We start from the raw sequence: 14877 nt of genomic DNA on the forward strand, positions 1-14877 counted from the left end.
GTGCTAGACGACAAGCGGAGCACCAAAAGGTACCACACCTGGCCTTACCATCGCTCATCCGTCTCTCTCCTGTTATAACACCTAAGCTTATTGTAGACTGTCAGAAATTCAACTTTCAAGCATCTTTTAGGAACACATCATATCCATAAGTAGGGAGCATATATACAATAAAATATGGGTAGTATTGTATTTAACAATATTCTTTAATCCACTTGAGTCACAGAAGGACAATAATGCATGTTAACATTAATTTTATTACTTTACAACCATGGTCACTTATAGTGTCACACAAAAAGCACATGCAAATGAATAGTAGAAGAGTAGAATAATAATCCAAAAGTCTAACCTCCAAGATCATTTGCTACTATACATTTCTATGTCAATTGTTGCATTTCAAAGAAAAGAAGGAGTTTAAAATGAAATCTTTCTCTCCGTGTTCTGGCTTAATCCTAACATCGTCATTAAGGCGATTCTTGAAGAAGCCCAAGAATTAATTTTTTAACAGTGTTCTCTTACTCTACACAAGTAACTTACTTTAGAAATTTCTTTAAATATAACCACGCATAAGACAATAAGGACAATTGTTCTACTAGAAATACAGCTAATACATAGTTGGGCACAAGGAAAAATAAAGCAGAATAAGTAAATAATATAAGAAATTGTATATAAATTAAAAGTTTTAAATTAGTTTTATCATCTGCATCTTCTGTTATATGTTTAATTATATTTGTTATCAGGTATATTATCTAATGCCTAGGGTCAAAAACAAAGCAGACATTTTTTGACAGGAGAAAGAAATTACACATTTAGAATGCTTTTGATTAAAATTTATTTGTTTGCAAAATGTCCACCAATTAGAAAACATTTTCTAAAGTCGTGTTTCCTTGCCTGGCCAGTAGTTGGGCTGTAGCAAATGATCATTCGTAGTACAATTTTCCTTCAGGAATCTTTCAGACACCATCGTTCTGTCTCTCTTGGTTATGAAGCTTCTATGCTTTGAAACATAATTTTTCTTTAAAATGAAAAGTACTGCCATGCTTAGGAAAATGGACACTGTGCCCAATATCACAGTTAGTCCCAGATATATGTGTCTGGAAGAAGAGAGAATCTGAGTCATAATTATTACAACCACCCAACTTGAAATACAATGTACAGAAAGGTAATAATATCATTCTGATGGTTTTCTTTAAGAATGGAGATTTTGGTGGCTATAATAGACCTTTCTGTGAACATTGGTAGACTATTGAAGGCACTTTATTAATATAAAGCAATTTCTCATTGCACCATTATTTTCAGTTACTACTAATTACATAACCGGTTCCACCCTTTCTGTAAATTATTCCCTTGAACAAGGTGACCATATTCCTGAATTCCTTGAACAGCCCGAATTTATGCCTGTGTCAGCCCAGTGTCATTTTAATAGTGCCCTCTTTCACTCTCAAAAGTGTCCCGGTTTGTTGAATGATAAATTATGTGGCTACTCTATCCTCAGACCTTTCCCAAATTCACTTTTATGGAAAAAAATGCAGAGAGCAATGCTAAGGGGAATGGGAGCTCTCAGTAGAGCAGAATGATTTAAGAATACACTAAAGGCTTAAATCAACTTCTTCCATGAGAAGCCCATAGTTCTGCGCTCTGTCACAAGATGCTAAGGCACGGAAGGACAGGTTGAATGTTTCATTTTGGTCACATTGAAAATGCACTCTCAGTCTCTGCTTGAGTTACATTGTCTCTACATTGAAATGAATACAGCTTTAGGAAAAATGTGAAGAAAGCCTAAATTATACTCACAGATCAGGTCCCTTTCAAAGACCAAAATAAATTTCACACACAACATCAAAGCCTATTAAACCAAACACGCTTATTTGAGATGGTCTGCCCAATTCACATCCAACTTAGATGGTTCAGCACCAAGTTTATTTCTCTAGAAAATGTTCAGCTTGTAAGTCTTAAAGAAAAAAAAAATCCTTCTTCCTTTTAAGCTGTTGAAGCATTGCTTTAAGCAATAAGGGACTAAATGTTTGATGAATGGAGCTGAATGACACCCTGGTGAAAAAGCCATGCCCCTCACCCCCATACACACTCACTCACACAGAGAAAACCTTTTACTTTTATGCACTTCAAGTACTGGAATAATTGAACATCAGTTTGGCAATAACAGCCGGACAGATTTAGAGCCAAATCCAACTCTTGCCCAGGGGGATTATATCTGACGTAAATGGTACAGTTTGGCTCAGTTTGAAAAAGAATAGACTTAAACTCAAAATGTGACCTAAATTTAAATGCTTCTGAATTTCAGGGAATCACTTACCCATTTGTGTGCACAAACTTTTGAGATTCTACTCTATTCTCGACTTTTTTGGTCATATTTTTAAAATGATTACTCACTTAAAATAAGAGTCAAGGTTAGAAATGGGGAAAAATATCAAACATTTAGCCAAATAATCACTTTATGATACAGATCACAGTTTTTGATTAGACTATCCTCCACCTTACAAGCAGTGGAACTACATGAGAAATTGCATCAGTGGCATTGTGTTAACTTGGGCTATGTAGCAGTGAGATGTGAGAATGCATTTGATTCGGTACCTGAAAGCATTCGAATCATATAATCTGCAGGATCCTCTACTTCCACATCTTTTAAATCCCCATTTGAGGCATGACGTGTCAATCAAAACTCCAAAATATACTGGAGCTGGGATTCCTGCTGTGAGAGATAAACAAATAATTGCTATTGAAAACACATGCACATCTTTTTGGTTATGAATGATTATCCGAAACAGTGTAATCATTTCTGTTTTGGAGATGAAAGGCTGAAATGTCCAAAACCTCTCCCTCTAGCCCAGTCTTTTCTCATATGTGCCAGACTCAGGAAGTAACTGCCATTTGTTTGTTTACCTCGAGAAGTATGTCCCTGTGTGCTTCAACTCACCATGAGTTAACATCTTCCTCCCCAGACCTGTCCCTTTATCGGTGGCCACCCCATTCCTAAAGCTACAAACTTGGGCATCATCTTTGATCTCTCTCTCTCTTTTTCCTCTCTTTGGTCATCATGACATTTAATCTATCCCCAAATCATGCCAATTCTACCTCCCAGGTGTAGCTTAAAAACACTCTCTTCTCTCCATGCCCACTGTCACTACTTCTACCCTAATTTAAAGCAGCAGCTTATTCATGACTCTTTGGCTTCCTTCGTTAACCTCTCCAATCTGTTCGTCATACAGATGTTGAATCATTCAATTAACTAGATGATCTTTCAGACATCTGCTCCAAGACAAGAGTAGCTAATTAGATATTAGGCCCCATCTCCATTCTTGGCCTCATTTGGGGCAACATTCATTGTCTTACATTTCAGACTCCAAAATTACTGGATTCTTTCAGTGCCTAAAATGTTCTCCCTCTTGCCTAAATGACTTACATAGTTTTCTTTATCCCAAACACTTTTTTCCTTTCTTTTCTTAAAACACACTCACTTTTTGAATCTTAGTTTGAATGTTTTCCTTCAGGAAAGTCCACTCTGATGGCCTAAACTACATTGATTCCTTTTATTCTATATCTGGTAGCATTTGTACTTCCTTCAAAACTTTATACTCTTGTAATGGCTTGTTTAATTGCCTTTCCTGCTAGACTATAAGCTGTACAGGGGAAAGAAATGTGTTTTTCTTATTCATGCTATAAACTCTAGTAGATTCTCCATGTTGAGAATTTAATCCCTCTTTAGGGAGAAAAGGTATCTCTCATATATAAATTTTAACAAAAAAGTATTTTAAGTTGATTTCAGCCTGCTCAAATCTCAGTTTATATTTTTTATGTTTTAAATTGGTGATCCATTAACATCTGTTATTTAGTCTGCATAGGTTTGGCCTTTTGTTTTTTACTTAGTAGCCAATATTTTAAAGCCAGGAGATTTCATGTAAAACAACAGATGTCCAGATTCTTTTAAGAGCCACACTATCTGGAAATCCATGGTAATATTGGCTGGAGTTGAGAAGCAGCTGCCTCCATCCCCTGTTCCTATCTTCTACACACACTTGGAGTTCACTTTCCCAGTCCATACAGCTTTCTCTCTGCCTTCTTCACTCATTTCCATCAACTGCCTAGACTTTTTTTTTGCATTTGAGTTTTAACCATATATTTTTTTCTTCTGTTATAAAATTGCTTTGCATGCTTATATTGAATAAAGTACTCTCAATAAATTGTTTTTAAAGTTGTCTAAGAAATTCATGATGCACCTAAATTCCAGAGATTATCCATTTGTTCTTTGATAACAAATGGGAAATATTTCAAAAGATTTTCCATTCAAAGGTATACTTAAATTTTGCAATTACCCATGTAATAATTGATTTAATCCAGAATCATTAATGGTTGCTTAAACTTTGGGTAAAAGATTTTTGGGAAATGGAATATTCACATAATATCAAAATGTCATATTACAGATTAATTATTAATTGCAAAAGGATTTTTATGATAGAAGAAACTGGTAGACACCACTTTCACCAAGACAGCAAACTTAAAATTTCCAATGATGGTATAAACCATGTGCTTCCCAATATGATTTACTAGTCAGTACACACATCATCTGTGTAGTATTCTCCCCAAAAATATTTTACCTGGACATACTCAAAAGTAAACAAACAGACAAATCCAAATGGTGAGATATTCTACAAAACAACTAGCTTTGCCTCTTGAAAAATATAAATGTCACTAAAGATCAAAGAAAAAAGCAACAACAATAAAACAACACAAACACAAAAGATGAGGAATTGTTGGACACAAAAAAAGGTAATTAAACTTATGATCCTGATAGGATCAAAATAAAAAATGTGATAGAAGACATTATTATTATAAAAGAAATTTGATGTGGGATGTACATTAGATAGAGTATCATGCTAATGCTAAATTTCTTGAGTGTGAGAATAGTACTATAGTTATATAGGACAATGTACTTGCTTTTTCAGGAGAATACACACTGAGGGCCTTAGGAGTGAAGTATCAGGAGGTCTGTCCACTATTCATTTTCAAAATATATGTTTGTTGAGAGAAATAGAGGTTGTTACATAATACAAGCATTTGCTGTAATTTTTTAAAACTATTCTGTGGTCTTGAAAATTTTCACAATAAACGGAAGAGAAAGGTGGGAGAGAAATGGAACCTACAGATCAAAAGGGATTGAAGAGATGACAGCACCCAGATGCAATGTGTGGACCTTGTTCGGTCCTTCATTGAAAGAAGCATTTGTATGGAACATCTGATAATTTAAAGAATTCGAACATTAATTGGATATTTGCTAATATTGAAGAGTTATTTTTAAGATGTGATGATCATTAGGTTAAAAGAAATCATTATGTTTTAAGATAACAAGTACATACTCAACCCAATATTTTATGGAAGAAATGAGACAGTCTGAAATTTACTTCAAAACAAGCCAGCGAGGGAAAGTGGATAGTGATACAGCTGTCCTAAGATGGGCTGGGTGTTGATAATTGTTGAGATTGGGTAATAGATACATAAGAGTTCATCGTAATATTCTTACTACCTTAGTATGTGTTTGGATTTTTTTGATAACACAAAGTTAAAAAAAAGAAGCAGCTGATCCTAGCTTGCATAAAATCTCATGGATTAAAAGAGCAGCAAATATATCTAGCAACCAATCTGGATTATTTGGTGCCTCAATTAAGTTCTCTGTGTATATGGCCCAACCAAATAGATGATTTCCACTTAAAAAATCCAAGTGAAGGCCAAGCGCGGTGGCTCACGCCTGTAATCCTAGCACTCTGGGAGGCCGAGGTGGGCGGATTGCTCGAGGTCAGGAGTTCGAAACCAGCCTGAGAAAGAGCGAGACCCCGTCTCTACTATAAAGAGAAAGAAATTAATTGGCCAACTAATATATATAGAAAAAATCAGCCAGGCATGGTGGCACATGCCTGTAGGCCCAGCTACTCGGGAGGCTGAGGCAGAAGGATTGCTTGAGCCCAGGAGTTTGAGGTTGCTGTGAGCTAGGCTGACACCATGGTACTCACTCTAGCCTGGGCAACAAAGCGAGACTCTGTCTCAAAAAAAAAAAAAAAAAAAAAAAATCCAAGTAATAACTAACTTTACACTGGCCTTAATGGTGTCAAGACAAGCCCCAAAATCCAAATGTATACATTTTTCTGTCAGTGATCTAACATTTTTATAACAAAAAATTTTCAAACATTCACAAAAGCAGAGAAAATGATATAATGAACCCTCATATACCATCACTAGATTTAATAATTTTTAATGTTTTGCTATTCCCGTTTCCTCTCTCCCCCAACTCTGGATTCTTTTTTTAGTATTATAAAGGCAATCTCAAATGTCATCAATTCTATGTACTTCAGCATGCACTTCTAATGACATTTGAAAAAACATATGCTATTCTCACACCTAACATATTTTGCAATAATTTCTTAATCTTATCTAAAATCTAGTACACATTCAAGCTTTTCAGGTTGTCTCATTACAGTCGGTTTGTTCTTATCAGGATCCAAACCAAATAAACACATTGCATTTGGTTGATGACTCTTTATATCAGTATCTTCCTCTCACTTTTTTTTTCATACTAATGATTTTTGAAAAAAAAGACATCTATCCTCGAGAATATGCCACAGTCTGGGTTTGTTTGTTTGCTTCTTTATATTACTTAATTTGTTCCCCTATTCATTTTCCCTATAACCTGGTAGCTAGATCTTGTTAGACTCAGGTTCAATTTATTTTAGACAGGAGTAAGGAAGGGCAGTTCTGTGTACTTCTGATTGTGTCCCTGTTAGGGGGTACATGTTGTCTGGTGGCCCTCTTAGTAATGCTAAGCTGGATCTGAAGTTCATGCTATGCCAGTCTCATCCCTCCATCACTATGAAGTTCCTGATAAAATTTTACCCAAAGCTTTCAGCAAATATTGATGAGGCTGCAAGACAGGAATTAAAAAAAATTCTGCACCTCCTATACTAATTATTGGGGATTTTTCTATAAAAGAAGATTTTCCTTATGATTCATAGTTTTTCCTTTATTTATCAATTTTCAGAATAATGAGTTGGTGTCCTGGTATTATTCAAAGTTTTAAAGTATGATTACAAACTCATATGTTTTTATATATTTGATATATTTCAATAAATTGTAGCCATCATTATTATTCTTGGTACTGCTATTTTGATTCTGAAATTAGCTCATCTTGAGGTTAATCTTTTCAAATTGATTTTGTGCCCTTTGATTTATTCTTATTAGCTTTTGATAGCTTATTCACTTTCCAGTACAAAAAGATGTCCCATAGTCATTATCCAATCTCTATTCTAGCCCTTTAATCAGTTGTTTCTCCAAGGTGCCATGATTCTTTTACTGGGAGATGATATTTAGATACCACAGACTGAGTGCTATGGGGCTCATTTCTGCTGGGTTTCATAGTTTCTGGATTTCTCAGGAGAGTGAGCTATAAAATATACATTATTTTAAAATAAAATTATGTTAGTTTATATTGATATTTTAAAGTCAAATGGGGTTTCCTTAAATTCTTTTATTTTATAGTTGTATCATTTTCCTATAAAGATATATGTAAACAAAATTTAATTTCAAATTTTTAAAGCTCTGAGTTTTTTTTCCTTCCTGGATGGTTCATTTTTGTCAAATTACAGAGGATCATTTCCAATTATTTCATTTTCTTCTTTAGAAGAAATAATTGGAAATGATCCTCTGTAATTTGACAAAAATGAACCATCCAGGAAGGAAAAAAAACTCAGAGCAAAACCTTGTCTGTCTCATTCATTGTTTTCTACAGGTTTTAACCAATACATATTTTAAAAATGTGGTGGCTAGAAAAAAATTCCAATTACATTTTTAAAAATCCCTACTCAAAGGGGGAGGGCATAACTGTAACCCTTCTTAGGGAGAAGCAAAGATATACAATGTAACCAAAATGTTAAACAAAACAAAAAAAACCTTTCTAGCAGGTGGTGGGCAGGCAGGAGTGGGGAGGAGGAAAGGGGTGTATGTTTCCATAACGTGTACGATGCACATCACCAGGGGATTGGACATTTCAGGGGGAGGGAAGGGGCAGGAGCAATATTTGTGACCCTAACAATATTTGTACCTCCATAGTATGATGAAATAAAAATCATGTTCTAATATATAAAAAAAAATCCCTACTCAAATCCATTGACTTGAAATTGTTGAATGATCTTATCATTCTGCCTAATGATATATCCTAGGAACGAACACTGAGAATAGCTCAACAGAATTCTTCTCATTTTAATAACTGAAAAAGTATACATTTAGGCTTCACCCTTTCTTATTGACTAATTTTTGGTTTCCTCTGAGAACTCTCCTCTAAGAGCAATAGATTTTGTGAGAACATACAGGTCATAGAAGAGACAAAATTGTTTAAAAAAATTATGATTATTCTCATAAAATCTCTATGATATCTGGGACACAGCACAGGTACTCAGTAAATATTTCTGGGACAAAGGAAGGGAAGAGTCAAGGAAAGGAGGGAGGGAACAAGGAAATGAAGAAAATAAAAAGATTATAGACTTAACTACTTATATCATTTAGTTATGACTTAACTACTTACATCATTTAGTTTATGGTAATTTTGTAAAAATATTTAGAAACATCTTCAAAATACACTTATGATGGCTACCATAAATTAAAGCATAGATTATACTTACCAAGAACTCTTATGGCTAAGGTGTAGATACCCAGGGCAAAAGACTTAAGTTGTGGCTTAATGCACCTAAAATCAACAAATGAACCATTACAAAGATATATAATTAAGTAAAGCAAATAGAAATTTGAATGATAATCTGCTTAACACACATAAATTATGTTAGACTTCAAGTATCATTTATGGTAAACCCACTAGTGTACAGGGAAGGCAAAATGTGTAAAAGCTATGTTCTATTGCATGTAGTGCTTCAAGGAGTTGATAGTTAATATTTCTAGAAGGTAAATCACTTGTACTTGACATATTCAAATGGTGATGGATAAAGTCAAATCACAAGTTTAATCACCAAAATAGTAAAGACAGAAAAAATCCCCACAAATTCCAAGAAATTGTAAGAATTTGAAGCAACAATAAAGGATTAATAACCTATAACTAGTTTTTGTGGCTTTGGTCTAAAAGCACAGGACCCAATTGATCAGGGTTGATATAATCACAGCATGCTAAATAAAAATTACTGCTAAATAGTGGGGACCTGAATTTCTCAGAAAAGTGCAAAAACACCTAAAATAACAAGAGCATCATGAATATGATTGTATAGCTTTAACTGATTAACCTGCAGATTTTAATAGCAATAATCATGATGATACATAATAACTATTGAGTGTTAGCCATAGTATTAAGTACTTCCTATGTATTATATCATTTAGTCTTTGCTTTAAAAGAGGCAGAAATCACAATGTTTCTCCTTCAACCCAAGGAAGTCCTTCTGATATCACAATTGACCATGGTTAATTTGAGGGGCTGGTAGTAAGGAAAATACTTTTACATTTAGCCCAGGTAACTACTTGGCACAGCAGCATAAGGTATTGAATAGTCATATTTCTCTGGAAACTTCAGGACAATGCTTTCATATTTTCTCAAAACCCTGCTCCTATTTGTGACCATAAATATCTCATGTTCTCCCTAAACCGTTTTGAGAATAGCAGATTTGTGTCTAAAATTCTATTTTTATCCTTCCTAATCAATTTCCACAATAAAAACTGTGGAAAATTAAAAATATATACAATACTTTTGATTAGGCCCATTCTAGAAAAAACTAATATTCATCTCTGAATATATGAATTAATTTGAAAAACCACTCAATCCATCTCATAAAACATTCATTTCTAGTAAATTTTGACTTTTTTGTGTTTAATAATTTCATCAAAAATTATATCCTTTTAGGGTTTTTTAATCATTTGTACAATACACATATTGATATTGCAAAGTTAATTCAATTAGGAAGAAAATATATCATGAGACTCCTGGTTATAAAACTATTTCAAAATTTGAATTCCCATGTAACTTTTATAGAGATGTATGATAGGATAATCAATGAAAAATGTTCAAGCACAAATTATATTACAATAGGAGAAAAGTCAATAGGGAATTTGAATGAAGATATAAGCATAAGAAGAAACAAGAAATAGGTAATGTTTGTGACTGTTAAAGATCTTTTTATATAATTTTTAATTAGGTGATGCTGGGAATCTAATCACTATATTTTAGATCCCATTAATTACATTTGAACGAGTGACTTATACTTAAAATTGTTATATTTATAAATGAAAATATTTATAATATACTGGAAATCAATGCTTAGTCACTAAACTTATGATAAAAATTTTTACACATCAATTTGTAAATATGCAAGGGGGTACAAAATTTTTAAAATTCAGGGTTTTATAAGAAAAGATGTTTGAACTCATTGACATGATATTTATGGATTAGGATCCTCAATTGATTCAAAAGCCATGAAATCCCCCACAATTAATTCCAGTCATGGCAAGAATATACAGAAAAAGTAATAATTTGTACATTAAAATAATAAATGCAAAATATTGTAGTATTGGCCGGGCGCTGTGGCTCACGCCTGTAATCCTAGCTCTTGGGAGGCCGAGGCGGGCGGATTGCTCAAGGTCAGGAGTTCAAAACCAGCCTGAGCGAGACCCCGTCTCTACTATAAATAGAAAGAAATTAATTGGCCAACTGATATATATATAAAAAATTAGGCGGGCATGGTGGCGCATGCCTGTAGTCCCAGCTACCCGGGAGGCTGAGGCAGAAGGATCACTCGAGCCCAGGAGTTTGAGGTTGCTGTGAGCTAGGCTGATGCCACGGCACTCACTCTAGCCTGGGCAACAAAGCGAGACTCTGTCTCCAAAAAAAAAAAAAAAAAAATATTGTAGTATTAAATGAGCCATTAAAGTGTCTTATAAATGGTATCTCCCATAATTTGGTGAAGCTATTATATATTTAGTTTAAAACATCTTATCTATAGTTAAGTTATCTATGTTAATCTTATCTATAGTTAATCTAGTTAACATTATCACTAGCATTAGAAGTAGCATTATCACTAGCATTAGAAGTAGCATACTATATATTATGTGACTATAGTGATGTAGATACTAACATTGCTCTCTAGATTAGTGGTTTGCAAACATTTTTAACTAAGAAAATTTTTGTTCAGCCACATTTTTGTAAAAAAATTTAATTACAATACAGATAAAAGTAGAACAGGGTGTGGGACAAGTTCCCCGAAACAGCTTTGAAGAATCACTATGATTGCACAGAAAATAGTTTGAAATCACTGTTCTAGATGACTATGACTTATATTAAAATCAGGATGGGGAGAATCAGTATTCACCTCAGAAGTAATATGTATCCAGGTATGCCACCTAGGGATAACGTATAGGATGTGATGACTGAAATTATAAGGAAATAGAGAAACATTTGGGGGCATTCATTATCTTTTTGACATCTGCCCACTATGCCTGAGGAATTTCCTGATTTAGAAGCTGCAATTCCCACACAGGTGCAGTTATAAAATATCTGTAACACAATAGAGAAAAGTCTTATTATTGTGGTAACATTTAAATAAAATTAAAGATAAATATCTATTTACAAATTTTTACAGTACAATAGGCACACATTATATAAGCAATGGGGAAATATTCTTTTCTTTTTGTATTACAGTATATTGAGCAAAGCAGAATCTATAGAGATATAACATTTCATCATCCAAACAGCAGATGATTGATCTATAAACTACTAATCCTACAGAACAATCTCCCAGCAAATCCTATCAAATCCAACCATAATTTTCCTCCTTCACTACCACTTCCAAGACTAAGTCACCATTATTTCCTGTCTTGATTATTACAATGGTCTCTTCATGCTCAACTTGTTTCCACTCTTATCCAGCTATTGTCTATTTTCCCCAAAGTAACCAATATGAACCCTTAAAAATGGCTGTCAGATTGCATTACTACCCTCAACCTTCCAATGGCTTCTCATTATACTTGTATGAAATCCCAAATCCTTATAGTGGGTTACACATTCTCTGTCATGTAGCTCCTGGATCCCACTCTGATCTGCTGCCCAATGGTCTTCCCTCTCTCCCTCTGCATCAGCCACATACACAGCCCTTGCAAATTTGCCTTTCCATTTTGCCCTTGCCAAACCTCCCCTCAAACCTGGCAAGTTTACCCATGCCTCATGGCCCTGGTGTTTTCTCTGCTTGGCAGCTCTTCTAAATAACTACATGCCTGGCATCCTCACTTCAGGTCTCTGTTCAGAAATTTCATTACAAAGAACTTCAATGACTACCCATTCAAAAAAACAAAAATGCCCGCATCTTTCCATCCTCTTATCTTAACTTATTATTTTTTTTCACAGTGCTTGTTACAACTTACCATATATGTATTTATGTTTAAAACATATTTCTCCAGTAGTATATAACCTCCATGAAGGTAGAAACTATATGCTTTGTCATCATTTTAAGCATCCAATAAAATTTTGTTAAATCAATGGGCATTTGACAATATTTTATAGTGGCTACCAGGTAAAAAATAATCTTGATGCATAGAACTCAGCTAAATTTTGTGAGAGAGGCAACTTTTATCACCCCTTAATAGTTTATTTATGTAAAGTTCATTTATGAATGTGTAAATAAAATGAGTTGTCATTTTCATCACAGAAGAGTTTGTGATTTTTTTACATAAAGAACAAAAGTTAGCTGACATTTCTTCTTCCAGAAAGAATAGCAATGTAGATTTTTTAAAACGTCAGGTCGAAGGCTATTGAGTCTTGACTCTTGACAATTTCAATATAAACAAGTTAGGCAAGTCTTATAGCTCAGTGCCTCAGTTCTCACATGAGGAAAATAAATAAAATACTATATAATTATTTGAGGGCCATGAGATTTAAATGTAATTTTGTTTTTAGAGCACGTATTTTTAACCCCTGGCATGTAACGTCTTCAAAAATGGTAGTTACAGTTAAGAAAAACCTTCATGCAGTTGTAAGAAAAAAGAAAAGAAAAAAAAATGAGAAAAAAGAACCTAAAGGAAAGGAAGGAAAGGAAGAAAAGAGAAGAAGGATGGTGAATCTCAGATTTCAGATTGTCGGTAGTCTTATTTGCTGGTCCAAGAGATCCATCCTTTCTGCTCTGAATAAAATGTCAAAATAATAGCATAATAAACAGAAAATCAACAAATATTACTCTATATCTGCAGATGTTTTTGCCTAAGCATTCATATCTAGTTGATAAGCATATGTAAATATGTGTGGTCTAATTTTTAGCCCTCTAAGACTATCAAATAAAGGCAAATTTTATCAGTTACAAATAGTCTCACAGGGTGAGTATAAAGAAGAGTCTATGTTTGGGACAGGAATGTAAATGTATGCTTTGAAGGGTGAGTCTGTTAATGATTAAAGTACATTATATTTTCACAGGTTTCGGTTATGGCCTGAATGTCCCAAATTCATATGGTGAAATTCTAATCCCTAATGGGATGGTATCTGGAGGTAATTAGATTATGAGGGTGTAGCCCTTATGAATGAGATTAGTGTCCTTATAAGAAGAGACAGGAAAGCTTGCCCTTCCTCTTGGCCTCTGGCCATGTGAGGATAGGAGAAGATGGCCCTCTCCAGCCACCAGATCTGCTAGCATCCTGGTGTTAGGCTTACCAGCCTCCAGAAAGGTGAGAAATAAATGTTTGTTGTTTAAGCTACCCAGTCTATATTATATTTGTTATAGCAGCCTGGACTGAGTAAGACAGCTTCTACTTAAACTTCCAACCTCATCTCCCTCTTCTACCGTACAGAAACTCTCCATTCCTGCTCACCTGGTCTTTTCATTATCACACAAATTGGCTTGATTTCCCTAGCAGAGTTATTCCAGAACCATTATAGTTCTGGGACATCCTCATAATCGGATCCCTGATTGCTCGATCTAGACCTCTGGAGCTAAACCTCCTAATATGAGCCTCCATTTGTCCTGCCCCTAAAATCTCCAAGGACTACTGGTCTTGAGGTCAGGAGACAGGCTCTCAAAGCAGATCTTATTATATGATCTTATGCCTGGAACTTTCTCATTGAGGGCTAATTACTCTTTATAAGCAAAACTAGAGAACCAGGCTACCTCATTACAAAAGCTCCTCCACCCTGTTTCATGACTTTAATTCTTACCCTAATTCTTGCAACAACTCTAGTTCCATTAGGAATGGTTATAAATTTCCTATGTCCACACAAAAGGACAAGGCAAAGGTAAGAGCCAGGCTCCTACCAGTGGGAGTCTGCTGCTGAGACCCCACAGTGCTGTGTTGTCATACATTGTCACAGGCCCACGGGCATATACTTTAGAGGAGGAGATTTCTTACAATATTTTTTCCACTTCTGTTGGAGGCTTGACAACCAGCAAGACAAGCTGATGCATATGTGATTCCATTTTCACCACACATGGGCTCCCATTTTGTCTCTGAACATTTGCATCTTGAGTTGCAATCTGAAAAGAGAGCTCGTTCATGATAAGAGACAGGTTTGGTTCTGAAAAGAAATACAATAGTATAAAATATTACCTCTGAGCAGGTAGCAACCTAATATTTTCAAAAGTCAATGTTCTTGAGTGACATAAATGATACTGCCAACAAAATCTGCCTTTTGGAAGCACAATTGTCATCACAAATCTCAGCTTGTGATCATAAAATGTGAGTCCACTATGAAATAGCTTTCTCTTGAAAGTTATCTTTGGAGGTTTAAAAATTGACACAATATCCAGTTCTTAGCTCATGGATTTTACTAAAATCTACTGCCTCTAGGATCTTCTAAGATATTTCCATGCAAAGGTGTATAAAAATGGCTGACAAGGTAGAAAAGTAAAC

At 34.6% G+C, this 14877-nt stretch overlaps 1 protein-coding gene across 1 annotated transcript in view; it reads right to left on the reverse strand.

Annotated features, from left to right (window-relative positions):
• Positions 1 to 236: 236 nt before the first annotated feature.
• SLCO1C1 (solute carrier organic anion transporter family member 1C1) overlaps positions 237 to 14877 on the reverse strand; it is a 48178-nt gene continuing 33537 nt past the window's right edge. Inside the window, exons 11-15 of the mRNA XM_012785505.3 lie at positions 14377 to 14542; positions 11361 to 11545; positions 8679 to 8743; positions 2590 to 2707; positions 237 to 1091 (exon numbers count right to left, since the gene is read on the reverse strand). Of these exons, the coding sequence (XP_012640959.2) occupies positions 869 to 1091; positions 2590 to 2707; positions 8679 to 8743; positions 11361 to 11545; positions 14377 to 14542 (757 nt within the window). The 3' untranslated portion in view covers positions 237 to 868. The remainder of the gene's footprint in view (positions 1092 to 2589; positions 2708 to 8678; positions 8744 to 11360; positions 11546 to 14376; positions 14543 to 14877) is intronic.

The sequence above is a fragment of the Microcebus murinus genome, chromosome 10, assembly GCF_040939455.1.
Source record: "Microcebus murinus isolate Inina chromosome 10, M.murinus_Inina_mat1.0, whole genome shotgun sequence".
Lineage (NCBI taxonomy): Eukaryota > Metazoa > Chordata > Mammalia > Primates > Cheirogaleidae > Microcebus > Microcebus murinus.